Source organism: Ixodes scapularis, unplaced genomic scaffold (assembly GCF_016920785.2).
Source record: "Ixodes scapularis isolate PalLabHiFi unplaced genomic scaffold, ASM1692078v2 PGA_scaffold13__105_contigs__length_92229423, whole genome shotgun sequence".
NCBI lineage: Eukaryota > Metazoa > Arthropoda > Arachnida > Ixodida > Ixodidae > Ixodes > Ixodes scapularis.
This window is the reverse complement of record NW_024609839.1, coordinates 50,110,053-50,137,825: the sequence shown is the minus strand read 5'-3', so window position 1 is coordinate 50,137,825 and position 27,773 is coordinate 50,110,053. Positions and strand designations below refer to the sequence as shown.

Here is a 27,773-nt window from a genome sequence, read left to right as displayed (position 1 = left end):
ATGCAGCAGCAAGCTACATCTAGCCAACTAAAGACATGCCAATTTAGCCCTCCCCCCCCCCCCCCCCCCCCCCCCCCCCCCGTGGCTTGTCACGGAAAGCCATAGAAAGCACGGGTGGCACGGGCGTGAGCGAGTCGAGCGAGTGACCAACCTGAGCCATGGCGACGTGTGTTTTCGAGGATCCCTTGGCCTTAGCTGTTTTGAGGTGGGACGAAATTGAAGAACTCTCCTTTCTGAATATAGAGTACCCCGTTCCGCGGAGGTTTAGGTCCGGGCGAGGCTACTTGGATGTGCTCAACATAGATAGTGAAGCTTTCCGCCATCAGTTTCGTTTTGAGCAGATGGACTTAATGGAGCTGTGTAGCGCGCTGCGAGTCCCTCATACAATTAGGACGGCCCAGAACGTCGCCATCCCCGGGCAGGAAGCTCTGTGTATTCTTCTGCGGAGACTCTCCTACCCCAACCGCCTCTGCGACCTGGAAGGCATGTTTGGCCGCCACTCTTCGACACTTTCGAGTGCGACGACCGTGGTGCTAAACCATTTGACGTCCACGTTCGGGCAGCTGACCGCGGATCTGTCAGCTCACACGTGGTTGAACCGTGCAAGCTTGGACGAGTTCTCCGAGGTAAGCATATTGTAAAGTTCAATTAAAAACACAAAAAAGAAAAAAAAAATGCAAGTGCGTTGTTGATTTTGCTTTTGCAGGCGGTCCGCGCGAAGGGGGCACCTCTTCAGAATTGCTGGGGTTTCGTTGATGGAACGGCCCGCCCCATCTGCCGACCCACGGAGGACCAGCGGCTTTATTTCTCTGGCCACAAGCGTGTGCACGCCATCAAGTACCAGGGCGTCATGTGTGCCAACGGCATCATCGTGGAGATGAATGGCCCTTACCCGGGACACCGACACGACGCCGGTAAGTCAAACAGCAAAAACTCGGAAATCGTAACCTACAGTTTCTTGGAAGAAGCGCTCATAAATAGAGGAACAGCCTCTATCACAGCCAAAATAAGTTGAAACGCCACAGGCAAGACCCGTGCTGCTATCAAGGCAGCCTGTGGAATTGTTCTGCAAACTGTGATGGGCGCCGTGGCCAACACAGAGTTCCTTCTACACTGGCGGCTCACCTCTATATTTCCGTGTCGTCTGCTATTGAGCAAATGGTTGCGACATTTCTTCCTTTCGCCAAACCTCAAAACCCACGCACGATGCAGAATAAATCTTTATTGCAGATCTTGTCGAAAGACTGTGCTTATGATAACACAATAATTGGTAAACGATTTAGTGCCCGAAACACATAGATCGCACCTACAGGAATGTGGTTCGACCTCAGGGTACACCACGTAAAGGGCGTTTTCGTGTTTCAAGGGACAGGGACCGCCAGCTTGCCAGAGCAGCATCGGTGAATAGACCTTTTTCAAAGCACGATGCTGCTGTCCACAGCACCGGGGAGGCGACAGCAAAGTAAGGCGAGCAACTGTGCTATACCTCTTGCTCTCTTCAGTGTCAAGGGGGGCAGGCAATGAGGGATTTTTGCAAAAAGCATATTCCTTCCAATTGGAGTGGGAGCTTCAAGATGACCCGACCATCGAGGCATCCATTTGAACAGAACTGCTGTTTCATAGGCAGAGAACACAGAAGTTCAGGGTGGCACAACGAGCGCAGAAAGGGGTATGTCTTGGCCTCATCGTGCATCACAGTTTGCAGAACAGTGCGGCAGGCGGCTTGGAAAGTACTGCCTGCCTCACATCCTGGCTTTTCAGCTCATCTTGGCCGCGATAGTACAGAAGAAATACTATTTCATGCTTAAATGCTGAAAGTCAAGCTGGTGTTCTTCGGACAGGGAGTTAAACTCTTAAACTGGGGTGGAAAAATAATGTGACAGTACGAAGGGAGGCAAACACTTGTCCCATTGCTTTTTTGTTAAAGGGCGTTGTTGTATAAGCTTGGGACTGTGGAATAAAAGAAGACAAAGCTGAGAATGGATCAGGAATGGCAGTCCTTTACTCCTATCCTAACATGTCAGTTATGACTACTGCAGTAGACCTATTGCCACTGAATGCAGCACTTACCCTTGCGTGGTTACTTGTTTCATTAGGCTGCTTGCCAGAGTTGCGGATAGTTTTCCAGCGTGTTCGATCGTGCAGACGAGAGCCTGCATGCGAGCTGCCAGCTTGGCAGCTCGCAAGATCATCGGGCATTCCAGTAAACCAATGTTTCGGTAACCATTAGCCCAGTTATTGAACACATGATGGCAGCAGTCACAGTCGCTGACGCAGTGCAAGACACTGGCCGAACAAGGGCAGCAAGCTAAAACGATGTCAAGCTGGTAACCTAAGACTGTGCCTAACTGCCGTGGTGGGAATGATTTGTCCGCAGAAGTAAAAGTTGAGGGCTTTATGTGCCAAAGTAACGACGGGCGACTGGCACGCACCAGTGGAGGATTAATTTATACCTCCTGGGTATCTCGATGTGCAACAAAAAGCTCGGTTACGACGGCACCTTCTCTGTAATAAGCCTCTATCAGAGTGCTAGCCGCCTCGGTGGCTCCGAGGCGAGAGCGCTGTCCTACGGATCCCCATGTCGCGGGTTCGAATCCCGGCCGAGGTGCCCGCAATCTGACGGAGGCTTATTGCAGAGGAGGCGCCGTGTAACCGAGCTTTCGGTTGCACGTCAAAAGATCCCCAGGTGGTCCAAATAAATCCTTAGTCCTCCGCTGGGGCGTGCCAGATACCCGTCGTTGGTTTGGCACGTAAAACCCCCAAATTTGACTGTTCCATCAGAGTGCTGGCACCTCGGCGGGGATTCGAACCCGCCACCTGAGGATCCGTAGGCCGACGCTTTGCCTCGACCGAGGCGGCTGATGCGTCCACAGCTCTGATGTAAATCCCTTCGCGTTTGAAATGCCAACAAATTTGGATGTTTTCAAACTGGAACATTAAACAAGGTGGCTGTGGCAGTGGCAACAGTACCCTCTGACCTCTAAATTGGCAAAGCCAAACAAGGTCACACAAATCAATGTTTTGCCCTATGCAGTGAGGAAAGGGCGTGTCGATCTTTGTGGCTTATCGACGTGCAGGTGGTGATTGTCACTATATGCTACTCAGTGTTTTATCGTTGTGTCTCGTCTGACTCCTTTTTCAGGTATCCTGCGGCTGAGCGGCCTTTATGAAAGGCTTGAGGACCTCGTGCAGGGCAGCGTATACACGATCTACGGTGACCCTGCCTATCCTTTGCGGCCTTTGTTGCAGAAACCATTCATGGGTGCTAGCTTGACTGCCGCAGAGCAGAACTTTAACAAAAAAATGAGCAGCGTGAGGCAAGCAGTAGAATGGGGCTTTGGGAAAGTGTCAACTCTCTTCGCTTTTGTAGATTTCAAAAAAAATCAGAAGCACAGGCTGCAGCGCGTGAGCGATATGTATCAGGCTGCAACACTGTTAACAAACTGCCACACGTGCCTGTATGGCAGCCAAACCTCCACGTACTTTCAGCTGTCTCCGCCGACGCTGGATGAATATCTTTCACCTCGTTATTGACTTCGTATGATTTGAATTCTTTTTGTGCAATCTTTTTTTTGTCCGAGTGCCTATAGTCTGTTGCATGTTGCAACACGAGAGGGTAGGGCGAGGGAAAGGGAGGCCAGGGAGGAGGAAGTAGACGGAACCCTGGAGAGGAGTGGGGGAAACCTCCTCCTCTAGCGTTTCATCTGCTTCCTCCTCCTTTGTCTTTCTTTTTCTCGCCCTACCTTCTTAGTTGCAACAGACCATAGCATTTTTTATGACTATTTATTCCACGGGATGACTTTTGTGCAATTGTCTGGTTGCTTACCTGCTGCATTTCTTTTATCTGCCTCTTGTGTTCTTTTCAAAGCAGCAACCGTGTTCCTATATATATTGTTTTAGTTTTGTGAACGATAGAGGTTTATATGTTAAGTATATGCTATTTCTGTTATTCGTCAAGCGCCTTCAGCTTGACATAAATTTTATCAGCGTGGTGATTTTCAAGTGTCTCATGTTATTGCTTTGCCAGTCATTGCCAACATAGCATTTGCTGTCTGTTCAATATTACACTCAAAATATTTCTTTGTATAGTAAATCGAACGGGCCTACCCCTGCCGTTTTTTTTTCAACTACATTGTTTAATGAAATGAAAGATTTATTGCATTATGTATTATGATGTCATACCACTTGCTCACACTTAACTTTACTTGTTAATTTGACCATTCACTACTTTAAGGTAATGTTCTTGCAGTTGGAGACGAAGCCTCCTCTCCTCTGCTCCAGCCTCCTGTAGCACATAAAATTTTTCTCTTTCAAACGCTAAGCGATTTTCGCTTAAGGTCACCTGGCGCTCTTCAATGGCCAGGCGCCTCTCCATCTGGCGCTCCTCCATGGCGAGACGCCTTTCCTCAAGAGCGATCTCTAGTTTTTTTATGCTGCGGTCCTCTTCTGCTCTCTTCTCCAGCGATGCAAGGTGCTCCCTGTACCGCTTCTGCCTGGTTGCTGGAAAAATACAACAAAGGAAACAATGCACACAGCATCAAATAAACAACTTTTTTAAAATTTTTCTTAGTGTGTAGGTTGACAATTGATTGAATGTTTATTTTATTGGACCTGGCAATTCAATGAAGGTACTGCACAAAAAATACTGGGTAATTCATGTGTGTTCAAACAGTGACTGAGATATGTCTGTCTAGTAAGCAAAAAATAACAAATGTAAATCACAGCCCAAAACTTCTACAGCAGATTTGGAGAATTTCTACAAATGGGGTTATGTGTATCCTCTTTCAAAAGTTTAACGTATGCTTGAAGCATCTACTGAAAGATGGCAGTGCTTACCCTGTCCGCCCCAAGTCCTAGGTCGTGCGACAGAAGTAACCGGCACACGAGCCTGGACTGGTGGCAAGGGGGGTTGGACCAGCGGCACAGGGGTCGGAACCGGCGGCACAGGGGCTGGGGCCAGCTCCACAACTTGGTCTGTGTTGCCTGGTTGCCAGGCGTCGGCGTCCTCCACGCCGTTCATTATGTCAGCAAAGATAGACTGGCAGTTCTCAGAACCTGTAAATAGAGTATTAAATAAATATTTGTGGTGTATCATGACACACGCTGTGGAGCTGGGCATTGAAAATGTATGAAAAATACAACGCAGGTATGATGGAGTCAGATCTTCAAAAGACCATTCCAAAATATGTAGTGCCTCTTATCGTTTCCTCGACACATCACGACACTCCGATGTGCGGCGCGTGAGGGAAAATGTTCCATGAATAGAAGAAGCTGTTCATGCCGGCTTAGCATTCTGCATTTTCTGAATGCCTGAAACATTAATGTATGTTTAGAACATACATTAATGTATGTTTAGAACATACCTAATCAGAACTCGGCAGTTTACTCAAAGCTGTGCTCTGGGAACTACAGATGTACCCAAGTAAATTACACTTTTACTTGAGAGCAGCAGACCATGTAAGTCGTCCTCAGTAGGCTATTCGATGGGAACTCGCGAGTAGCCTAACATCAGTCGTAGACAAACGCGATTGATGGAGCGGTCATGACGACCTGACTTTCCTAACCAGGTGGGGTTCATGACGCACGTGTCATACTTACTAGACTGCCCTGCCACTGCATTATGATTGACCGGTCTGTACTCGGCTGCAGCCGCAACAACTCGCGCTGTAGTGGCAGCATCGCGAGCAGCCCGATTTGTCGCCGGCCTGGTTGTGGTGGCTGTGGCACGTTCCCGCGGTTCCAGCGCAGCGGTGGAGGTGGTGGTGGCACCTTCCTCGGTGGCTGTCGCCTTCCTGAGCACTGGCTTAACCTTGTAACAAAATTCACAGGCCAGGTCAGCAACATCCTGCAGCAGCTGCTCTTTTTCGGTGTACTGCTCTTCCGTTCCGGATCTAAGGGTTTCAGGGGGAGAGCGGTATCAACAAGTGCGCCTGTCTTCCTCAAGCGTACATCTGTTATTTCAGTCAACGAACATGAGTACATCTCCGTGTCGGGAAAGCTGCAACGCGAACTCGGTAGTTTGAAAACGCGCTTTCCTACGCGAAATGTCTAGCGGCACAGGCATGTGCGTTTCCAAACAACAAGCTCGCGCTAGCTCGCAGTTGCGCCAGCTGTTGGACAGGGTATGGCAGTATGCTAAAACTATACTCCGTTTCAAACATCGCGTGCAACGCTGGGAAAGCTACCGAAGTAGTGCGCATGAAAAAACACACAAAATTGTGTTACTCCGCGAGATTTCGTGGACGAGCGGTACAAGCGCTGCTCTTGCGATTCCGACATCTCGGTGGCGGTGGTTCGAATCCACTTAGGGCGCAAAGTTTTTTTGTTTTTGGTTTTTTTTTCTCGGCCGATTTTTTGTGCAAGATTGTGCGTATTGCGGAAGTGCATATTTCAATTCCTCTCTTCTTGTTGATTTTATTTATAAGAAGGTAGACTAGGGGCTGGTGTTCCGCTCGAACTTGCGCCGGCCTCGTCAAAACGGAAGAACGGTCGAGATCCAGAACGTCTCTATTTAAAGCCGTTTATTTACATGGTAGCGTGAAAATCAGAGAGTACCTTGAGAGTGTGGTGAACGGTCCTTTATATAACGAATATTGTGATTAGGGGACCGCACTGCCATTGTTCAGACGGCTTGGCATTCCCTCACGTGATGTGACTTCATGGAAGTTTCCTTCAGAGTCGGAATACTCGCCGGTGTATGGAAGAAGTCATCCAGACGGCAGTACCTCGGTGCTCTATGCCGGCGCCCCCATGAACCGGGAGTGATTCACAATAGACGCGTACACAACACACGGCACTCGAGATCAGGATCGAGTGTTGTTTCCTTTTCGAGGAAAGCAGGGGCCTCGGAATACAGACACGGGCATGTGCGTCGTTTACTTAGCCGACCAAGGTTAAGGTGCCAGGCAGACGGAGCCGACCATGGTTACGGTCCCGCAGGCAGAAGAACCCAGACGCTTCGGAATGCAATCACGGGCACCGCCTGCTGTAAGGTCCCGCAAGCAGACGGAGCCGTAGGCACGATTCATCACCGACACAGTTCTTTCTTGACGCTTGTTTCACTTTGAAGCCATAAGACCGATTTCAACACCAGAAACAACAGGTGGCAGTTCACAATACTGTCCGCGTGCTCGGAACTTTCACGTTGCGAGGTCTTCGCTTCGGGGACGCCACCTTGCCAGACACTCCGGTGTCGTTACTGACCGTCTCCAGGACCTCACGGACCGACGTCTCCGGGAAACACGTTCTTGAACTCGCGTACACGTTGGCGATCACCTGCTTGCACTTTTGCGAGATTTTCACACAACGAATCTTCGAAAATATCCGAGCAGGAAAAGAAAGCTTCCCGCGTAACACCCCATCTTCACGAAACCGGCGAGGCAGGGGCAGCCGCACAACCCGAAAACCCGAAGCGAGTGCGAGTGCCGCACGAACGAAAACGGAAAATAATTTGGAGTAGTTTACATTATCTTTTCCTTTTTATTGAAAAAGAATCGGTGTTCCCTCGAAATCATAACGCCACTATTAGTTACTAGCTACAAAGATGTACACTTTTCGACTTTTTTTTTTTTTCAGGGGCCGCACTATTTTGTGGAGCGAACGTAGTCGCGGTCGGCTGTGCAAACCGGCGCGCTAGCTTTGACTACGTTGCACGCTATGTTTGAAACGGAGTATAGAGTGCCTCAATGTCCTTCTGTTTAGGGTGATGCCATCGTTAGTAGTACCCGATGCCGACAGCACGCGCTCACAGGGAAAATACAAAGAAATCGCAGGAAACAAAATGTCGCCGTAGCACAGTCAGCACCACGAGCGCGTGCACGGACATGCGCTTTCACGCGCTTCAGAACAAAAAAAATAAAAATAAGCGTTCGAAACAAAATGACCAGATGTCATCACGCTAAGCAAAGCGCACATGAAGGCACCCCAGCTAAAACGCTTCTGAACTTTCAAACGGGACTCAAAAACGACTTACTTTCTCAAGTTTGTGCGGTCGTCTCGCTTGAACAGACCGAGCAGCAGGTCGCAGCGGTCTCTCACTCCGCGAACACTGAAGTTCCTCCCCAGTGCTTCATTTAGGTTCGCGGCCACTGTATCCCACCGTGAAGAATTCACAAACGGATTCACCGCAAGCACTTCCCTTAAAAGGAGGATATCCTCGATGATCGTGAATCGTTTTCGACCCGCTTGGGCAGAAAGAGGCTCGAGTGGAGCGGCCATGATCGTTCAGCTTTTGCCGGATCTCGTCAACTCTCGCGATGCACGAGAGTGCGCGCGATATTTCCCGATATTCCCGATACCTGCGCCCGAAACACCCGATACTCTAGCGCATGCGTGATGGCTCCGGCGCAGTATCGGGTATCGTTATCGGAGTGAGAAACGATCTACTAAAACTCTCTAAAGGGCCACCCACACTAGCGAGAAAACGCGCCCGGCGCGCCGATAAATCGGTTAAGCGGGAAGATAAAGGGCGTGTCTCTGCACGCGCTCGTGGCGCTGACTGTGCTTCGGCGACATTTTGTTACTTGCCGCGATCGGCGGGCCACGCGCGTTTTCTCGCTAGTGTGGGCGGCCCTTAATGGCGACTGCCGGGCATCGGCTCCGACGGCCGGCGTAGACTAATCACTTACTGTTTTGGAATGGCGGGGGAGGCGTCTAGAAACAATCGTCGCACCACATAATATGGGAAAGGGCAAGTGAAGCGGCTCTGGTTGGCCTATAAAGGCTTTCGCCAACCCGAGGTCCATAGAAAAAATCCGGGCTTCCATGGCCGCCGGACAGGCCGGTTGAATAGATGGATGGTAACTGCTATGCCCCTTGTTTCGGGCGGCAACCTGAGCCACCTAGCCGACATTAGAGACTGGTGCTGATGGCAATGGAGCTGCGAATGCAAACAAGCAGCGTACAGGATGATGCTGTTTGCTTGCATTCGTGGGAGAACGGTGGCCGAGTGGGGGATTCCACTTCCGGCAGCCGAAGCGAACGGACGTGTGTATCATGAGCTCCGTAGGAGCGGTGACAGCGGCCGCGTCTGGCCGTGGTACTTCTGCTAATTCTGCCACTGGAAACCCTGACGAGTACAAAATTATTTTGCCTCCCCTGCCGAACGGATACATCGCCATGAACTGTGTGATTCTGCACTGTGACGTAAAGGGCCGGCCATACCGGATTCAAGACTTCCGCGACGAACTGCTGCGGCTGCAAGTGCTGAAAGATCTGGTGTCGGCGGGACCGCACCAGATGAACCATGTCTGGATGCTACGGCTGGCTTCGCTTGCAGCAAAGCAGAGGTTAGTGGACGCTAAAGAACTAACCGTAAAAGGGGGGCGGTGCCTCGTAATGGACCCTGCCAACGTGGAAGTCAGGCTCAAGCTGCACTGGGTGCCCTATGACGTGCCGAGCTGTCACGTAAAAAAGGAGATGGAACGGTACGGCAAAGTGACTGACGTAACGCGAGACCTCTTCAGGGAAAAGGGTTTCGAGGCGGTCGAGTCAAACACCCGAACGGTACGCCTGACTCTCAAGGACGGTTGTACCGTCGACAGCCTCCCCCACGAAATTCGCCTAGAAGGCTGCAAGGTCCTCGTCGTTGTGCCAGGACGGGCCCCACTGTGCCTTAGGTGCAGGCGTACGGGTCACATCCGGCGAGATTGCCGCGTCCCTCGCTGTACGGACTGCCACCGGTACGGCCACGCAGCAGAAGACTGCGTCAAAACCTACGCGTCTATCGCCCGTGACCGCAAGTCGGAGGACAACACCGACTACGTCATGGACGACGCGGAGGCAGAGGAAGCCGTCGGAGGGTCATCGCCCGTCACCCTGCCATCGACGGAGTCTAGTGGTACGCCCCCGCCCAACGACGACGGCAACCCTGACGCAGCGTCCTTCGTGCGCAACCCCGAGGAGAAATCCGAAGCGCAAGTCACGCCCAGCGACGACACTAAGGAGCGCCTGCCCCATGAGCCAGCAATATCCGGATGCGGTCCATCGGCAACGAAGCCCGGCCATCCCGGTGTGCAAAACAGCGAGGCCGGAGTGGAAGAGTGCCAGGACACAGACATGGACTCCACTCTCAAGCGACCGAGGTACCCTGCGCCAGCACCAGCTGCAACCGGCGGAATGGCCGCCAGCGGGTTGCCTGTGCCAGGAATCAAGAAGTGTCGTGTCGTGGCGAAGCCGCGTGTCCCGCCGGACGATCGTCGCAGGAAGGACTCCCTGTGAGTCTTTTCGGGCCTAAACGTCAATGCAAGTGTCAACCGTATTTTTGTTTCCATTGGCTTTTTCTTGCACAAGCGCTTTTTTTGCGAGCCTACCTTGTTCTCCGTCTAGCCTCCCTTCCAACCGTTCATGAACCTTGAACGATCTTTACGGGTGGGCACGTTAAACGTGCGCGGCTTTTGTGCCAGGCGTCGCCAATACCAGGTAAACCGCTTGTTTATCGAGAATGACCTGGATATAGTCGCGGTTCAAGAGACAAAAATGGAAGGCGAGGCCCAGACGGAGAACATGGTACGGCTTTTTGAAGCGAGGTATGACGTGTGCGTCAGCCACGCTAGGGGGACGTCGGGGGGTTGTCTTTTATTTCTAAAGAAATCTATCGGGACCGTCGAACAAGTCATTAGTTGTGATTCGGGGCGCTTTGTCTTGTGCGATTTTATTATTTCCAACTACAAATTTCGTGTGGTGTGCATCTATGCCCCTATTAAGACGGAGGAACGATTATTTTTTTTTCGAGTTTATTGAAAAGTACGTTCAAACTGATCGATTAGTTATATTATTGGGCGATTTTAATTGTGTGTGCGCGCCGCAGGATAGGTCAAATAGTGTAAGGTTTCGGGACGCGAGCACCGTGTTTTTCTGCGACATGCTTCAGCGGTGCGATTTAGAAGACATTGCCCACTGCGCGTCCCGCGGTAGAGGTTTAAAGTACACGCATTTCCAAGGTGCAAGTCATGCCCGCTTGGATAGAGCGTATGTCTCACTCGACCTTGTAAGAGCGTGCAAGCAATATGCCGTTGATCACGTGTCGTTCAGTGATCATTGCCTTGTTTCTTTTTTAGTTTGTTCCTCTAAAGATACGCCTAAAAAGTTCACGTGGGACTTGTGGAAATTTAATTGCAAACTCCTTGAAGACGAGGTTTTTGTACAAGCAGTCCGGAAAAATCTTGAAGATTCAGCGAGCGCAAAAGGGCAAGGATTTGGAGTAAAATGGGAACTGTTTAAACAGGAAATAAAATTGACTTCCATCGAGCGCTCCAGCTTATTGAAGCATAACGAAAAGAAAGAAACGCGCGAGTTAAACAGCCTGCTTCAAAGGTTGATGCTGGAAGAATGCCTATCGCCAGGTTCTTTTTCGGATGAAATTATCAGTATCAAAAAGCGCCTCGAAATTCTCGATACTGAAGAATACAAGGGGGCTATGCTGCGAGCGCGATGGAACCGGTTATCGCTTGGGGAGCTACCCACGAAAAGGGCGATAGGCGCTGAAAGAAAGTATGCGAGTCAAAATGAAATCACGGAAATTTCGTATCAGGGGGTTCTGACGAGCGATAACGTGAACATACAACGCGCGTTTGTTGAGTACTATAAAGAATTGTTCAGCTATCGTGAGCCTAAAAAGAACGGGTTTCGGAGTTCTTATTTGCCGTTAATGCCGAAGCTGGCAGACGAACTAAAAGAAAAGTTAGAACAACCTATAATGTTGTGGGAAGTAGAAAAAGCCATCGACAACTTAAAACCGGGAAAGTCACCCGGCCCTGATGGTTTAGGAGCAGAATTTTACAAAGCTTTCAAAGATCGGCTTGCCCCGTTTTTGCACTGTGTGTTTACCGAAGCGTATACTCTTAATGTTTTGCCCCCGTCGTTTTTGTGCACACACACAATTTTTATTCCCAAAACTGAAGACCGCTTGAAACTCCGTTCCGTTGGGTCTTACCGCCCTATTACACTGACCAATGTAGATTACAAGATTTTCATGAAAGTGTTAGCGGAACGATTACAAAGTGTCATTAGCATTATCGTCGGCCCGCACCAGACGTGTGGTATAAAGGGAAGGAGTATTGTAACGAACGTGCACGTTGCACGAAGTATTTTGGAATGTTGCGACACTATGGAAAAAAGAGTGGCAATGTTACAAGTCGACCTGGAAAAGGCCTTTGACCGGGTGTCCCATCAAGTCCTTTTTGCTATTTTAGATCATGTAAATGTAGGGGCAGTTTTGTGTGATGGTATACGTATGGCGTACAAAAATTGCGCCACTCGACTTGTGGTGAACAAATGTGTGACTGAACGCGTTCCTCTCCTTTCTTCCGTGAAACAAGGCTGTCCGATTTCGCCCTTGCTTTTTTGTATTTTTCTCGAACCGTTTTGTTTAAGCGTTATTCATAGTAGTTGTATTCGAGGTTTTAAGTTACAAAATGTTGAAGTCCGCATCTTGTCATATGCGGATGACGTGGCAATTTTTTGTAGCGACAAAGACAGTGTAAAGAAAGCCGTAGAGTTGACAGAAACGTTTTGCGACCATACGTGCAGTTCTGTTAACTTTGAAAAGTGTGTGGGTCTTTGGCACGGCGATTGGCCTTCCACGCCGACTGTTTATGAACGCATTACGTGGGCGGATTCGCCGTCTCGGTATCTTGGGGTACCATTGAATCACTATCGCAACACTGACGAATACTGGCGCGATGAGACTGAGGCTTTGCGCGCGAAGGCGAACAAGTGGGGAGGCCAGGGTTTATCAATTTTCGCGCGTGCATCTGTATGTAACATATTTCTTGCTGCGAAGATTTGGTATGTGTTGCAGGTATTGCATTGTTCACGTATTAACGTTCACCGCATTCATCGTGTATTTGCCGTTTTTATTTGGAGCTCGGTATGGGAGAGAACGAGCCGAACGAATCTTTTCCGAAGGGTCAGTGTTGGCGCTTCTGGGACTTTCCCATTTGTTTGTAAGACAGCTGGTTAACAGATTTTTTTTTCTTCGAGACCAGAAAGATCCTTTTTTATGCACGGTCATTCAAGCGAGGCTGCGCAACGCTCTTCCTGAGTTCATTGTGTCGGCTGGCATAGACATCAGTGGTCCTGTACGCGGCTATCTAAAAGAGGTTGTTGGTGCTTATCAGTTTTTAACAACACGCTTTTCTTTGGAATACTTGTGCGGTGTCTCGCGGAAACGGTTGACAAAGGACATTATTGATTTAATTTTTCCTACTCCTTTGTATCGTATGTTTTTCAGTGAAGGCCCAGGGCAGGACGTATTAAAACGTGTAAAAAGAATGGTCATTCCCGCCTCAACCAAAACGTTTTTTTTCAAGTTGCACAGCCAAACCTTACCTGTCAAGGCATGGCTAGCCGAAAAGGGAGTGCCTATTGCGTGGACCGATAACTGCATATTATGCAAAAAGCAGGAAACAATCGAACATGTTTTTATAGACTGCTGGGATGCAGTGTTTTTCTGGGACGTACTGCAAAGAACGCTCAAAAAGGACCTGCCTCTTACGCCCCATGGAATTCGTTTTTTGCCTGTTAAAGGGGACGAGGGCGTACCTCTGGATATGGTCATGCTGCTGGGCCTTCACAGTCTGTGGCGGTGTCGCATGGCCGTGCGCCATGCAGACGTCGATCTGCGTCCTGTGCACAAGTATTTTGCAGAGCAAATGTGCTTTATGAAGGAAGTGTATAAGGCCCAACAACCTTGGCCTGAATGGTTACCACTTCTTGAGGGGCTTGCTAACCTCAAAGAATTTTAACATTTTTGCGTCAGCCAGGTGAGCTGATGTTTTTCTGTTTTAACTTCTTATTTTGAGTGTATGTTATTGCATTGTCCCTGTCAAAATCATGCAATAAATAAAAAAAAAAAAAAAAAAAAACGGTGGCCGAGTGGGCTAACGCACCACAGCTCGGAGCACGTGTAGCGAAAGCTCGCGCTGCAGAACTCAGAGCACTGGGTTCAAATCCCCGTCCCTGCCCGGTTCGATCTGGACGAGCATCGTACCGGCTGCGTTCGTATAACCATGACTGGTGGTGCACGTTAAAGACTCCAGGTTTTCGGTCGTATCGCACAGGCCACACTGCCCATCTACAGCGAAGAAACAGTATCGCCAAATTCAGGCAGACTAACCTCGCGCTGTGTAAATATTCACACAACGACCAATTTCACTTTTTCTTTTGGCTTGCATTCGTTCCAATAAGCTTTCTATTCATTTGCGCGCTCCAATAAATTACCAGTTGCCACAAATCTCTTCAAGTAACCGCATGTTTTTTGTTTTGTTTTTTTATCACAGGGAACCGAGGCTGCCGCAGGTTACCTTCGACAACACCACGTTGCACCACGGGCAAGGTGAGCACACGAGACGGCGTCGGCTAGCCCTCGACGGATGCGTTTGGCTTGAGGCGCGACCAGTATCCAATAGCTTAGCTGACAAATTAAGTTACTTGGTCGTATACCAAGGAAGTACCACTATAACTACTCGTAATGAGGAAAATATTTTTTAAAAGTGGCTTTTTATGCGGCATTTGTCCAAATAAATGTACCGCTTTAAAAACGAACCACGCCGGTATTCACTATCATCATCATGACTTTTTCCAGCCGTTGGAGAAAGAAGAAACTTCCATAGGCGCGGTCAGGCGCGGTTACGGTATGCTAAAACGTTCTTTACCCGCTACGCTCTCGGTCCGGTACCGGCTGGATGGTCGCGGTCGCGGTAACCCCGGCGGTCGCCCGGTACGCGGTAAGCTAAAACTCTCTAATGGCGAGATGGCCGTTCCACTCACTGATCTCAATGACAATTGCTGGATCGCGCTTGCCGCTCTCGCAAGTGAAGCCACCGGACTTCACTCGATTGGGATACGATTTGCCGTTTTTGCTAGCCTTTGCTTCGGTTTTCCAGCGTGCTGTGGACAGGTTTTCTACTCGTTCGTCGTCATTCGCCGAAGAAGTTTTTTGAAGACTCTGTGTATTGTTGAGACTTGCCGTCGTGAACACGTGGAAAATTTTACGAAAGTGCAGTGTCGCAGGAAGAAGGCACAACGCATCGAAAGGAAAGGCTGGCGGCGTGTTCAAAGCTTCCGTGGCACGCCGAAGTGCCGTGTCTCTGTGCCTTCGCACGCTTGGATACCGACCAAGAATCGACGCCATGTGGATGTGTTTTGCGAGTGCAATGTGCGTGAAGCCGTATCAAAAGGTACAACTCGTCGAAAACAAGTGTCGCCGGTGTCACGGCGTGATCAAAGCTTCCTTGGCACGCCGAGTGATGCATCTTTGTGCCTTCGCACGCTTGGATACCGGTCAAGAATTGACGCCGCGCCAAAGTTCTGAACTTGTGTCGCGCGTAGAAGCCTTTAGATCATTTATATATATCGACCACGGAGTTCTGGATCGTCCAGCTGTTCCGGTGAGTTGCTATCAATAAAAGGGAGAGATCTGTACGTGTTCTTATGTACTATATTAACCATGGCTATGTCCCAAATCTACTCTAATAGATTCCGTGGGAGCACGAATAGGGCAACGTTGTGGAGCCAGGGGGGTTTTCGAAAGCAAAAGTACAAGACGGCGAGAATGTAAATCTTTGAAGCGCGGCCGATATGGTCGTGTGCAACCTGCTGACCAATTACAATTAGGCGAGCCGCGCTCAAACGTCAAGTGCTATTAAGTAGGTTGATAATAAGCCAGCACTGATCAGTGATGAGGAGCTGTTGCGCACGGTATTGTGTAAATCGTCTAAGGACGAAAAAAAGACGTACCTTCCCCCATCTTCCGTCGCTAGTGGACGCTGGATTAAGCTCGTTCCTAAACCGCGAGGGGAAAAGACGCTGATCCAGAGGCACGAACAGCTTCACGCACATCACACTCGCTAGACACATACACACGGCGTCGGTTCTTGGTCGGTATCCAAGCGTGCGAAGGCACAGAGACACGGCACTTCGGCGTGCCAAGGAAGCTTTGAACACGCCGCCAGCCCTTCCTTTCGACGCGTTGTGCCTTTTTCCTGCGACACTGCACTTTCGTAAAATTTTCCACGTGTTCACAACGGCAAGTCTCAACAATACACAGAGTCTTCAAAAAACTTCTTCGGCGAATGACGACGAACGAGTAGAAAACGTGTCCACAGCACGCTGGAAAACCGCAGCAAAGGCTAGCAAAAACGGCAAATCGTATCCCAAGCGAGTGAAGTCCGGTGGCTTCACTTGCGCTGCAGCGAACAAGCGGGGAAGCGCGATCCAGCAATTGTCATAGAGATCAGTGGTTCCACTTCTGGATAGATGTCGTTCCACGTCTTTGTCCTTGTCTTTTTCGGCGCTTTTAATTATTTAAAGTACTCATAGAACATATAGGTTTTGCCTTTGACCAAGAAAGAGCACAAACAATTAAAGAAACTATTAATACTAGTAACAAATTCAAAATATATGTCTCAAAACGCATATCGAATCCCTCATTGCCACTATTCAGTGTTCATCGGAGAGGGCAAATAGTACGCTACCAAGGTGCACTGTCGCACTAACGTCTCTGGGGGTCAGTGCATAATGCTTAACATCAACAAGTACAAGAGAGACTGCACACACAAATAACACACATTTGTCCGAGCAAGCCCAGCAATCCATCACCGTGCCTTGCCCTCGTGCGCCCTTGACCGCGCCAACGTCTTCCTGGATAGCTAGGTTCGACATTGTACATGTACCTTTTTTTAGTACACGGAAGTCACGTCATCACGTCTGATTGGTTGGAAACGAAAGTGACGTAATTTCCCTAGAAAAATGTGGGCGGAGTCGGCAAAACTGGGCGGAGTCGGCTACCGGACGTGACAACAAAATGACGTTTCGTTTTGTACCGAGTACGTTTCAAAAGGTACTTGCTCGGAACTAGGTGTCATTGGCAGCATGTTTTCGGCGGCGAGGCGTCGTCGTCTCGTCACTTCGACTTTTTCTTTAATAGAGCTTTTTTTTTCGCCCGAAAGGCTGTATCGGGAACACCGCGATGCATTCGAGCTCCCGGAGGAGATCTTTCGGAAGCAATACCGCCTGCCCAAGATCGTGGTGCGGTGGTTGTGCGACGAACTTCGCGAGGAACCGGAGGTGAGGAGAGTGCGTACCTCGTGGACGGTCATGACTGTGGAGCTTCAAGTGTTGTGTGCACTGCGCTTCTACGGCACGGGGAGCTTCCAAGGCATGGCGAGCGACGAACACGTAGCGCGGGACCAAAAGACAGTCAGCGTTGCGGTCCGCGCCGTGTCCGTCGCTATCGTGCGTCGTCTCGGGGTCCAGCGTGGCTGGATCCACTTCCCCGAGACGCCGAGCGAGAGGTTCGACGCGGAGAAGGGTTTCAGGCTGTTCGGCAGGATACCCGGCGTCATCGGTTGCTTGGACGGGACCATGGTCTCCATCGTCGGCCCGTCCAAGAACGACCCCACCGTCACGAAGGCGGCGTACTGGTGCCGCAAGTACTTCTACGCCCTCAACGTGATGGTGGTAAGTACACTCATGTTACGTTGTCAAAACGCGCCCCAAATCTGTAGAAAAAAAAAACAACGTATTGCCGATACGGTTTAAGTATGCCGTTTTATGACTGCGGGCTGTGGGGTCTCACGACTGCGCGAGCGTGTGCTCTACGTAGCATGTGAGCCGTGAGACTCTTCTCCCAAAAATAATACTTATTTTTAGTTGCAAAACGTGCAAGCTTCCGTAAAGAAAAAAAAAATATATATATTTTTGTTTTAAGGTAGTTAGTTGTACCTTGCATCCAGGAAGGTGTGTTGACATGCATGTGTCAAACAAAGGTTCTGAAATTGCGACTGCTGTGTGAACCATAAGTACAATCTACTATGTGGATTCAGGTAATTACATGTCAATATCTCTCTCACTTTCAGGTGTGTGACGCCGACTGCCGGATAATGTGCATCGACCCACGGTATCCCGGGTCGGTGCACGACTCCTTCGTGTGGCAATTTTCCTGGCTCCGAAACCAACTCGAGCAAGGGCAGCTGCCACGCGACGGCCGGTTCCTGCTTGGTGAGCATACTAAATTCATTCCTTACGCACAGGGTGGCTCCCACTGCTTGAAAGCCACAGTACCACACGTACTGTGCTTGTTGTGAGGCACACAGACACAGTTGCTGGAACTCCTTGAAGTGAGACAGCACCCAAAGTTTGGCCATTAATCTCTGTTTATGTCCACATAACTCTCACACTCTGCAGGCTACGAAAGCCACACTACACCAATCTCACGACAGTGATAGACTATGCAAGGCATGCGACCGCAGTGCGAGTCGTTGTCCGGTTCGGCCCACTCACTGTTACTGTCTGCCTGTACCCTCTTGCTGGTTGGTTTTCGCATGAAGTTGGAGCTCTTTCACTGATACCTGGGGGCTTGCCTGGTCGCTTTGACGGTCGTCAGTTTATACGGAATGGGATCAATTCCTCCTTGGCCACTTGGGGCTCGCCAAATCTGTCCTCGTGTCGTCTCTGTCCCACACACTGGATTCTTTTCCCTGACCCTTCTTCTTCGGTCTGCCTATATAGCTCCTCCTACTAGAGCCTCCGTGTCCCAACAGGACCTGACTCCTTTCCAATCTAACCACCCCCTCTCTTTTCCCCATCTCCAACTCCACCGAGGATTAGGAAAGAGGTTCGTCGAACTGGCCCCTTATCCCCTTGCTTGCCAAAGACAAGGCCAGCGTGTTCTGCTCTGCCCGTGCCTAAGGTCACGGCCACACTCCCAAAAGCAACAGAGCGTTTATCTGTCGGATGCAAGGGCCTAATAATGCACTTGCATACAACACAGCACCCCTAAGGAATCGTGCACACATCCCATACAACCCACCAGGAAAACACATAGTTACATGAAATAACAGGGAGTTTGCAGGCAAGCTAGTGCTAATTAATCATAATGTAAACTGATACTGTAGTGCAGAAATATTAACACACTTTTAAGTCACACTTAAGTTACATTATAATTGACATAGTTGCACACAGCTGTTTTCTTGCCTTTTATTTTAAAAAGTAAAGAATGTAATATGTTCCATCCTCTACATGTGCAGGTGACAGCGGCTACCCCTTGGAGCCTTGGCTCATCACCCCTGTCCCCGGGAACCACGCGACCTCCACCGCTTGCGGCCGGTTTAATAAGGCGCATTCCTCGATCAGGTCTGTTGTGGAGCGCTGCATCGGGCTGTTGAAAAACAGATTCCGGTGTCTGCGAAGGCACCGGGCTCTGTATTACCACCCTTCAACAGCCACCGCCATTATTTCGGCATGTGCAGTGCTCCACAACATCTGCCTTGCATCGAGCGAGCCAGAACCGGAGTCAGACTCCGACCCTGAAGAGTCAGAGTTGGAGTCTGAGCCGAGCTCGGACGGTTCTGAGCCGAGCTCGGAGAGGTCAGCGTCGGCTCCCGAGAGGCTGGCTCCTGCCGGCCCTCCGGTCGGCCTTCCGGTCGGCCTCTCGGACAGGGGGAAGGCTCTGAGGCAGCGCCTTGTCGCCCGGTTCGGAACCCGCCGCAGACGTGCCCGTGCAGAGCGCCACACGCAAGGGGTCCGCCGCCATGACGGTAGTCCCGACCACCAGGGACACCGTCGGGAAGCCCCTCAGCGCCCTCGCTGCGGTGGTGCCCAGCACGGACGCCGCCAGCGACAGGGAACCTCTCGCCACCACGACTGAGGTCCTGACCACCAAGGACCCCGTCACATCCTTGCCCTCAGTGAAGCCCTCCCCGTGGAAGCCGTAAAGTGCACACTTCGCTTCCTGCTCCACGGTCATGGCCGTCCACAAGCTACATACTCTCTTCAGCTCCTACACCTTGTGAAGTTCGTCGCACAGCCAGCGTGCTGCCTCCGGATATGTGTCGAGTGCATCGCGGTGAAATCGATACAGCCTTTTTTTATTTTTATGAGCAGAAGGCAAGAGACGCAATCGACAGTGACAGAAAAGGTTTGGAGGTTTAGTTGCCAGACCAACAGGTCATCTGGATTGCCCCTGCAAAGAACTCAGAAGTAATTTAGACTACCTCTAGAAAGAAATGCTTGCTTTTGCAGAGATTGCTTTCTTAGTTGCTGATTGAACCAGGGATATTGTTGTCATGGACATTGTTTCATTTTACAAATGCTTCAAAGCGTCTTGCCTTCTGCTCCATTTTATTATCTCTTTTATGGTACTTCATCAAAGTTAGGTGATTGTGTTATCTCAAGACAGTGCACATGTAGTTTGTTTTAAAAATTGCTTTATTTCTTAAAGAAAAACCTGTGACTTCATGAATAAAAGTGTGATAACATGGAATGTAATATTTAATTCTTGGAAGTAAAACTGAGCATCGACTGGAACCATGTAGGCAATTGGGTAATCTTAAGTATATATCACAGATATCTTGTTGAACACTCTGGTCTTATTTGAGCACAATAGTTAAATTTCGAAAGGAAAAAAAAAAAAAATATATTTTCTGACTAGCATACCACCATATAAACACTGGACCACTTTGAAAGAATTATCACAGATGTTGCGTTAAACATTCTTATTTGAGCACAGCAATAGCAAGTTCTCGAAAGATAAAAAAATTGTTTCTGACTTAAGGGCTACCCACACTAGCGAGAAAACGCGCCCGGCGCGCCGATAAATCGGTTAAGCGGGAAGATAAAGGGCGTGTCTCTGCACGCGCACGTGGCGCTGACTGTGCTTTGGCGACATTTTGTTACTTGCCGCGATCGGCGTGCCACGCGCGTTTTCTCGCTAGTGTGGGCGGCCCTTAAAGCAGCCGTCACTCGCGCGCTCCCCGTTGGTTCCGCCGACCCCTCCGCTGCCCCCGGCACACCCGGCTCCTCGTGGTTCGACATTTTGGTTTGAAGAAGGCGCGTAGCGCACATCCCGCATAATATTGTAACAACTTTCTCTCCAATTATTTGTTAAATGTATTGCAAAAGGGTACAAAAAAGCGGTTTGTTTTAACAACGCCCAAAAGGTTTTGATTGTTTTTCAATACTTTTACCTGTACTAGAACAGATGCGACGGCCAGCGACGCACAGGATTGGTTGCCGTTCCTTCGCTAAACGCAGGAACTGCTCCCCGCGTCGTAGTAAATCCTACCCCGTATCCCGCGCGTAGGGACGCCTCAGGGAATGCGTAGCTACTTCCGCTCGTCGGTGGCTGGCTCCGGACGTCGCTGAAACGGGTGACGGGTGTCAAGTTTGCGATGACGTAGCGGCGTCAAAGTGGGCAGAGCCGCCACGTGAGTGTTGCTAGGATACGCTCCTCCTTTGCATTACGTCACTTCCATGCACCTTTTCTCAAATGTCCAACCTAGCGATCCTGTTCAACATACCCCTACGTCAAGAACTCGTCATGCCTAGAGCCACTAAATGAGCTGCGCTTATTTAGTGGAACTAGTCATGCCTACTGCATTTCCTGGTTGGTCCGCATTTATCAACATCACTAGGCTATCCCCCCTTCCCTCCTCCTCCACCCCCACGGTTCACCTTTTGTAGCCTCGTGTGGCTCGACGCACCACCAGTTTGATGATGGCTGCTATGGTAGCTGCAGTGTATTATATGAAATGCACATGTGTTGATGCAGAGCGTGTATACTTCATATCAGCTGAAGTTCAGACACAGCCGATGCTAAAAGCAAGGGGGGTTCGGTGGCCAGGTGGGCTAGCGCACACCAGCTCGCAGCACGTAGAGCGAAAGCTCGTGCTGCAGAACCCAGGGATCCTGGGCTCAATCCCCACCCTTGCCCGTTTCGATATGGATAAGCATCTTACCGGCGTGCGGTCGTGTACCACTACTGCCTGGTGCACGTTAAAGACCCCAGGCTAGCGGTTGTACTGCACTGGCTAAATTGCTTATCTACAGTAGTTAACAATTTCGCCATGTTCTGGCAGACTAACCTCCCGCTGCATAAACAACTGACGACTAATTTGACTCAGCGTCCCTGCCAAGCACGCGCGCTCGTGCAGTGCAAGCACTGTTCAGGGCCATATGCTCGCGCTTGTAGCATCGGCTGCGTTTGTTGCTGCTTTGAAACGTTCTTCCGTAGAACGAACTCTCGCGCGAGAAATGCACATCTCAAAGCCTGGCGCGCGGGCCAACTCGCGCTTGTAGGTTTGGTTGCAGTGTCAGATTTAGGGTGAACGGAGTATAGCTCATAATAATAATTAGGGTTGTGTGGATATTTATACAGCATGTAGTTGGTCAGCCATTTCAAAGTTGCGACGAGTCACTCGCTGTAGATGAGAAACTTAGCCAGTGCAGTACAACCCGGTACAACCGCTAGCCTGGGGTCTTTAACAAGCACCACGCGGTAGTGGTACACGACCGCACACAGGTACGATGCTCATCCACATCGAAACGGGCAGGGGTGGAGATTGAACTCAGGATCCCTGGGTTATACAGTGCGCGCTTTCGCTCCACGTCCTCGAACTGGTGTGCGCTAGCCCACTCGGCCACCGATCCCCCCTTGTGTATAGTTTTTACTAGAGAGTTTTAGTAGATCGTGCTTTCAGGCCACGCTAATCGTAGCGGGAGCTCGAGCTGCCACTTCGATGCATGCTCTGTAGCGCGCGCTCGTAGAGGTAGCGGGCCTTTGAAAACGATCTACTAAAACTCCCTACTATCAAAGGTATAAGCGCACGGGGGCTTGAGCACGTTGAGCGCCAATAAAAGCTGTACACGAGCGGTTTTCACCTCTTCTGAGATTTTGTCCACTAGTATAGACTTTACAACATAGCCCTTACAGCAGGATGAAACAAGATGCCTAAGAACTCCTATTTATAGCCTCTGTTGCACTACTGTATTTAAAAAAAATTGGGTTGTGGGGATATTTATACAGCGTGTAGTTTGTCAGCCGTTTAAAGTTGCGACGAGTCACACGCTGTAGATGAGCAATTTAGCCAGTGCAGTACAACCGCTAGCCTGGGGTCTCTAACGTGCACCCCGCAGTAGTGATACACGACCGCACGCCGGAACGATGCTCATCCAGATCAAAACGGGCAGGGGTGGAGGGGTGGGACTGTATTTTATGTGACCATTGAAAAGATGCCAACCTAAGAAAATCATCATCACCATCGGATGAACGAAGCACAACCGCAGATCTCCAGAATCTCGAGACAAGGAACGACGAGGAGCGTGTTCCACGCTATATGCAGCTCTCGGCCTCTACTAACAAAAGGTTCCAAAACGTGTAAGTAAATCCACCCATAAAAATAAATCGATAACGCTTTTCGGGTTAACTGTTCGGAACTTTTCCTACTAACATGCGTAATATTCGCTCGAGCTAACATACACGTTGGACATGAACTGTCCGGTGGTCTTATGTTGGAAGCTGAGGAATCTCTGCACAATGGTGGACACAAAAGACACCGCCAATGGTGGAACCCAAGGAACTCTACTAATGACATTTAATTTCTAGCTAAGGACCCTTCATTTATAGCTTATGTAGTTTCAGATTACCACATTCTTTGGTGTCCCCTGTTTCGCCATTGTGCAATGTTTCAGGCCTTTTGACAATGAGCACGTGAGTTTCGAAAAGGGTCTATACGACGATCCGATGAAGTAAAACAAGCAGCAATCAAAGTACGTCCGTGAGCGATATGAAGGTGAACAACCCTCTTCTTGTTTTTGAAGCTCCTGCAAGTTTTGGAACAAGCTCTGTTCCCGAAGAGGGCTAGAACGCAAAGTTTAGACCCCCAAGCCACGTACCATTTAAGACTTTGAGAGTTAATATAGCTTTAGGGAGCCGTAAAACAGGCAAGAAACCAGGTAAGGTGTTCACCTTCATATTGCCGGCGGGTGTACATCTTCGCTGCGCTCGTCGTCTTTGTGCGTTTGCTATGCACGTTTGTAAGAAGGCTCCTGTGCGCTACCCGTTTCGATCTGGATGAGAGTCATACCGGCGTGCGGTTGTGTGTCACTACTGCGTGGTGCACGTTAAAGACCTTAGGCTATCGGTCGTACTGTACTCGCAAAATTGCTCATCTACAGTGGGTAACAATGTCGCAATGTTCCGGCTGACTAAACTCCTGCTTTAAGGGCCCCTACCGACTAATATGTTTGTTTGCGCTGCCATATTGAGCGATGCTGGCACCGGATGACGTTTCCGCCATGCTGGTCTGTGCGATGACAAGATGGCGGCGTCTGGTATATCGCCGACAACCAGAGATAGCAACACAATTACTGTCTCGGAACGCAGAAGGTGGTATCCCCACAGAATTGTAGCATGGAATATTGTAGGACGGGGCATCTTTAAGGTTTGGAACTCTCCTTTATAACGATCGCAGCCTCTGTTCCAGCTGGTTCGAGAGTAGGTGGGGCGGAGCTACCCTCCTCAGGCTCCTGGCTGGAGAATATAGGTCCGCCTCACCTCGGCGCTCGGCTTGCCGGTTAAGCCGGGATCCAACTTGCAAAGGTGTATAGGCTCTTTGCAGAATTGTGCATGGGTGCTGCCATAACTGATCTTCAGTTCTTGTTTCCTCTTATTACGTTCGCTTCACTTCATCCTTACCACTGCACGACATGTTATTGCTAGGGTGCCTTCATGCGCGCTTTGCTTCGGGTGATGACATCTGGCCATTTTCTTTCGAACGCTTATTTTTATTTTTTTTTTCTTCTGAAGCACGTGAAAGAGCGTGTCCCTGCACGCGCTTGTGGCGCTGACTACTACGGCGACATTTTGTTTCCGGCAAATTCTTTTGATTTTCCCAGTAAGCGCGTGCTGTCGGCATCGGGTACTACAAACGATGGCATCAACCTTAAACAGAAGGCCTTTGAGGCACTCTAGTTATTGCCATTTTAGGTGCTGCTCCGTGCTTCTCCCCAGCATAGACCTCCGTGGAGGCTCGTAAATGCCAGATTCAGTCGCTCGGCATCTCGGTAAAACAAGAGAAGGTCAACAATGGCGGTTCAATCTTGGGCGTCCTTAAGGCGTCATAGGTGGTATTCACTGGCGGCCATAGCTGAGCTCGCTGCTGCTGAGCACCGGCTGACGGCAAGCTTCCACAACGCTTCGAACACAACTTCCATCGCACACCACCAATTTTGTTTTCTTTGGGGGACCACATATAAGAACTCATCCCAACAGCCCTAGCACGATGCTCAGCACTTGTGAAACAATCACTAGCTAAAGATCACATAATTTATAATATATATATATATATATATATATATATATATATATATATATATATATAAAGTAATAAAGTCGCACTTCGAAACGTCGACTGGATTTGGGAGTCTTGGGAGTCCAACCACATCGACTGGTTGGACTCCCAAAACTGGCAGAGACAAGCATTTAGACCTTTTTATTAATGCTGTTCAGAAAGACATCGTAGCGGCATTTAGAAAACAGCAGCCTAACCACTACAACCTTTCCGCTCCAGAGCGGAGGGCACTCAGGTCCCTTAGCGAGAGAGACGACATCGTGATAAAACCTGCCGACAAGGGGGGCGCCATAGTCATTCTTAACACCAGCGATTACTTACAGGAAGGCAATAGACAACTTAACGATGCAAAATTCTATTGTCATCTCAGAAACGATCCGACCAGGCAACATGCCGACATCATACGGGAGCAGCTGGGCCAGCTAGTAGAACAGGGGGAAATTACCGAAAATACGGCAAAGGCATTAACTGCTAAAAACGCCGTGCCAGGTAGATTTTACATGCTACCAAAAATTCATAAAGAAGGGAACCCAGGCCGTCCCATTATATCTGGATCAGGAACCCTCACCGAACCAATATCTAGCTATATTGATAGCTTGATTAGGAACATCCCACCCAGCTTCCCATCTTACATTCAGGACACGAACCACTTCCTTAGAGAAATTTCTAAAATTAATATCCCTAGAGATGCTTTTCTTGTTACGATGGACGTGTCGTCTTTATATACGAACATCCCCCACAATGATGGCATAGAGGCCCTTGTGAATGCGTACGACACTCACAGGAGTGACGATTTACCAGATAAGCATGTCGTGGCGACTCTCTCGAAACTGGTGCTTGAGTTAAATAGCTTTGAATTCAATGGAAGTTTCTTCCTTCAAACCAGCGGCACTGCAATGGGAACGAAGATGGCACCTAACTACGCTAATATATTTATGGGAAATTTAGAATCCAAGTTTTTGGCATCGCGTTCACTCAAACCACTTTTCTATAAAAGATACATTGACGATATATTTCTTATCTGGTCGCATTCGGAAGAAGAGCTTCTCGAGTTCATTAGAGCTTTTAATTATGCGCACCCCTCCATTTCTTTTACACATAGTTACTCAAAATCTGAAATTACCTTTCTAGACACAAGAGTGCTAATTAATGACTCTAAACTGGCCACTCAACTGTACCGAAAACCTACGGATCGTCAGAAATACTTGCACTACGACAGCTGCCACCCACGGCACTGCAAAAATAGCATACCTTATAGTCAGGCTCATAGGTTTAAACGTATATGTTCCAACAACGACGATTTTAAAACAAACACCGATCAATTACGCCAAGTCCTGAAAGAACAGAAGTACCCGGAAAAAATCATAGACGATGCGATCAATAAGGCACAGGTCCTTGATCGTGACCTCTTGTTGAGTGAGCGGAGCCCTCAGACTGAGGAGCGTCGGGCGAACCTCGTGCTAACTTTCAACAATAAGACTCCGAATGTCGCACCCATATTAAGAAAACATTTTAACATTTTACAACAAAGTGAACGCCTCGCAAGGATTATCCCTTCCGTTCCCCAAGTAGTCTACAGACGCTCACGCAATCTTAGGGACGCCATAGTTAGGTCTAAGACAACCTACACTGAAAGCACTGGCAGTCGCCTTTGTGGAAGAACAAATTGCGAGGTCTGTCAACACGTGACACCTAAAACCACGGTAGAGAGTACGAATTCCAATTTCACCTACATAATCCACGGAAACTTAAACTGCAGCACAAGTAATGTGATATACCTCCTCACATGTGGCACCTGCGGTAAGCAGTACGTGGGCCAAACCAGCACACCTTTCCGATTGAGGTTTAACAACCACAGGGCGCATGTAAATTCATTTCCCAAACTCCCCCTTTCAAAACATATGGCTTTACCCAAACACACGTTTGACAAACTGGACGTTACATTTTTACAATCCAATTTCAAAAGCAACCGTGATCGCGAGCAGAGAGAATCGTATCTTATTTACAAATTTAATTCAATCCGGGCCGGTATTAATGAAGATCCAGGTATAATGTCATCTATGCATGCAATCTACCTTGATCCCCTTGTAGCGGAGTGACTGTAGCTAATTCAATCCCATTCGTTCAACCCTTTAATTTTTTCGTGTACCTTTCTGTATAACCTGTCGATGAGTCAACGGGTCATGACCTTCAACAGGCATCTTCCACCTGTTGCTCCTTGTTGAATGTTCTGGGACTTTGGTTAACACTGTTATATTTACGTTTTTTTTTTTTTTTTTTTTTTTTTTTTTTTAGTGCAGGGGATTTGTTTTTGCGCGTTGGCATTGATTTACTCTGTGTGCTTATTTCACCTTATCTTTCTCTATGTAGGGGTTTGTTCTATGCGTTTGGCGTTATTTACTGTGTGCGCTTATTACATTCCTCCCCCCCCTTTTTTTTTTTTTTTTTTTTTTTGTTTGGTTGACTTTGCGTCTTTCCGCGGCGTGCGTTGCTGGCCATCTGGGCCGATCCAACTATGTGAACGTTACTGCGCGCCTTCCGCAAGTGACGTTCCTGGGGTCACGAAGTCTGACGTGGCCTTTGGTTTGCTCCGATGGCTGGCGGCGTCTGCTGCGGCCGTGCGTGGAGTGGGGGGAGTACAGC

At 49.2% G+C, this 27,773-nt stretch overlaps 2 protein-coding genes across 2 annotated transcripts; one reads left to right on the top strand and one right to left on the bottom strand.

The window, feature by feature from the left end:
- The first annotated feature begins 158 nt into the window (after positions 1–158).
- Positions 159–3,536, top strand: LOC120842319 (protein ALP1-like). The gene is made up of 3 exons (XM_040213382.3): positions 159–626; positions 707–914; positions 3,143–3,536. The coding sequence occupies exons 1-3, from the start codon at positions 159–161 to the stop codon at positions 3,532–3,534; spliced, it is 1,068 nt and encodes a 355-aa protein (XP_040069316.2). The 3' UTR covers positions 3,535–3,536.
- Positions 3,537–4,141: 605 nt separating this feature from the next.
- Positions 4,142–5,940, bottom strand: LOC115314880 (translation initiation factor IF-2-like). The gene is made up of 3 exons (XM_040213383.3): positions 5,599–5,940; positions 4,837–5,055; positions 4,142–4,500 (listed from the first exon to the last, which is right to left on the bottom strand). The coding sequence occupies exons 2-3, from the start codon at positions 5,018–5,020 to the stop codon at positions 4,202–4,204; spliced, it is 483 nt and encodes a 160-aa protein (XP_040069317.3). The 5' UTR covers positions 5,021–5,055; positions 5,599–5,940; the 3' UTR covers positions 4,142–4,201.
- Between the last annotated feature and the right edge of the window lie 21,833 nt (positions 5,941–27,773).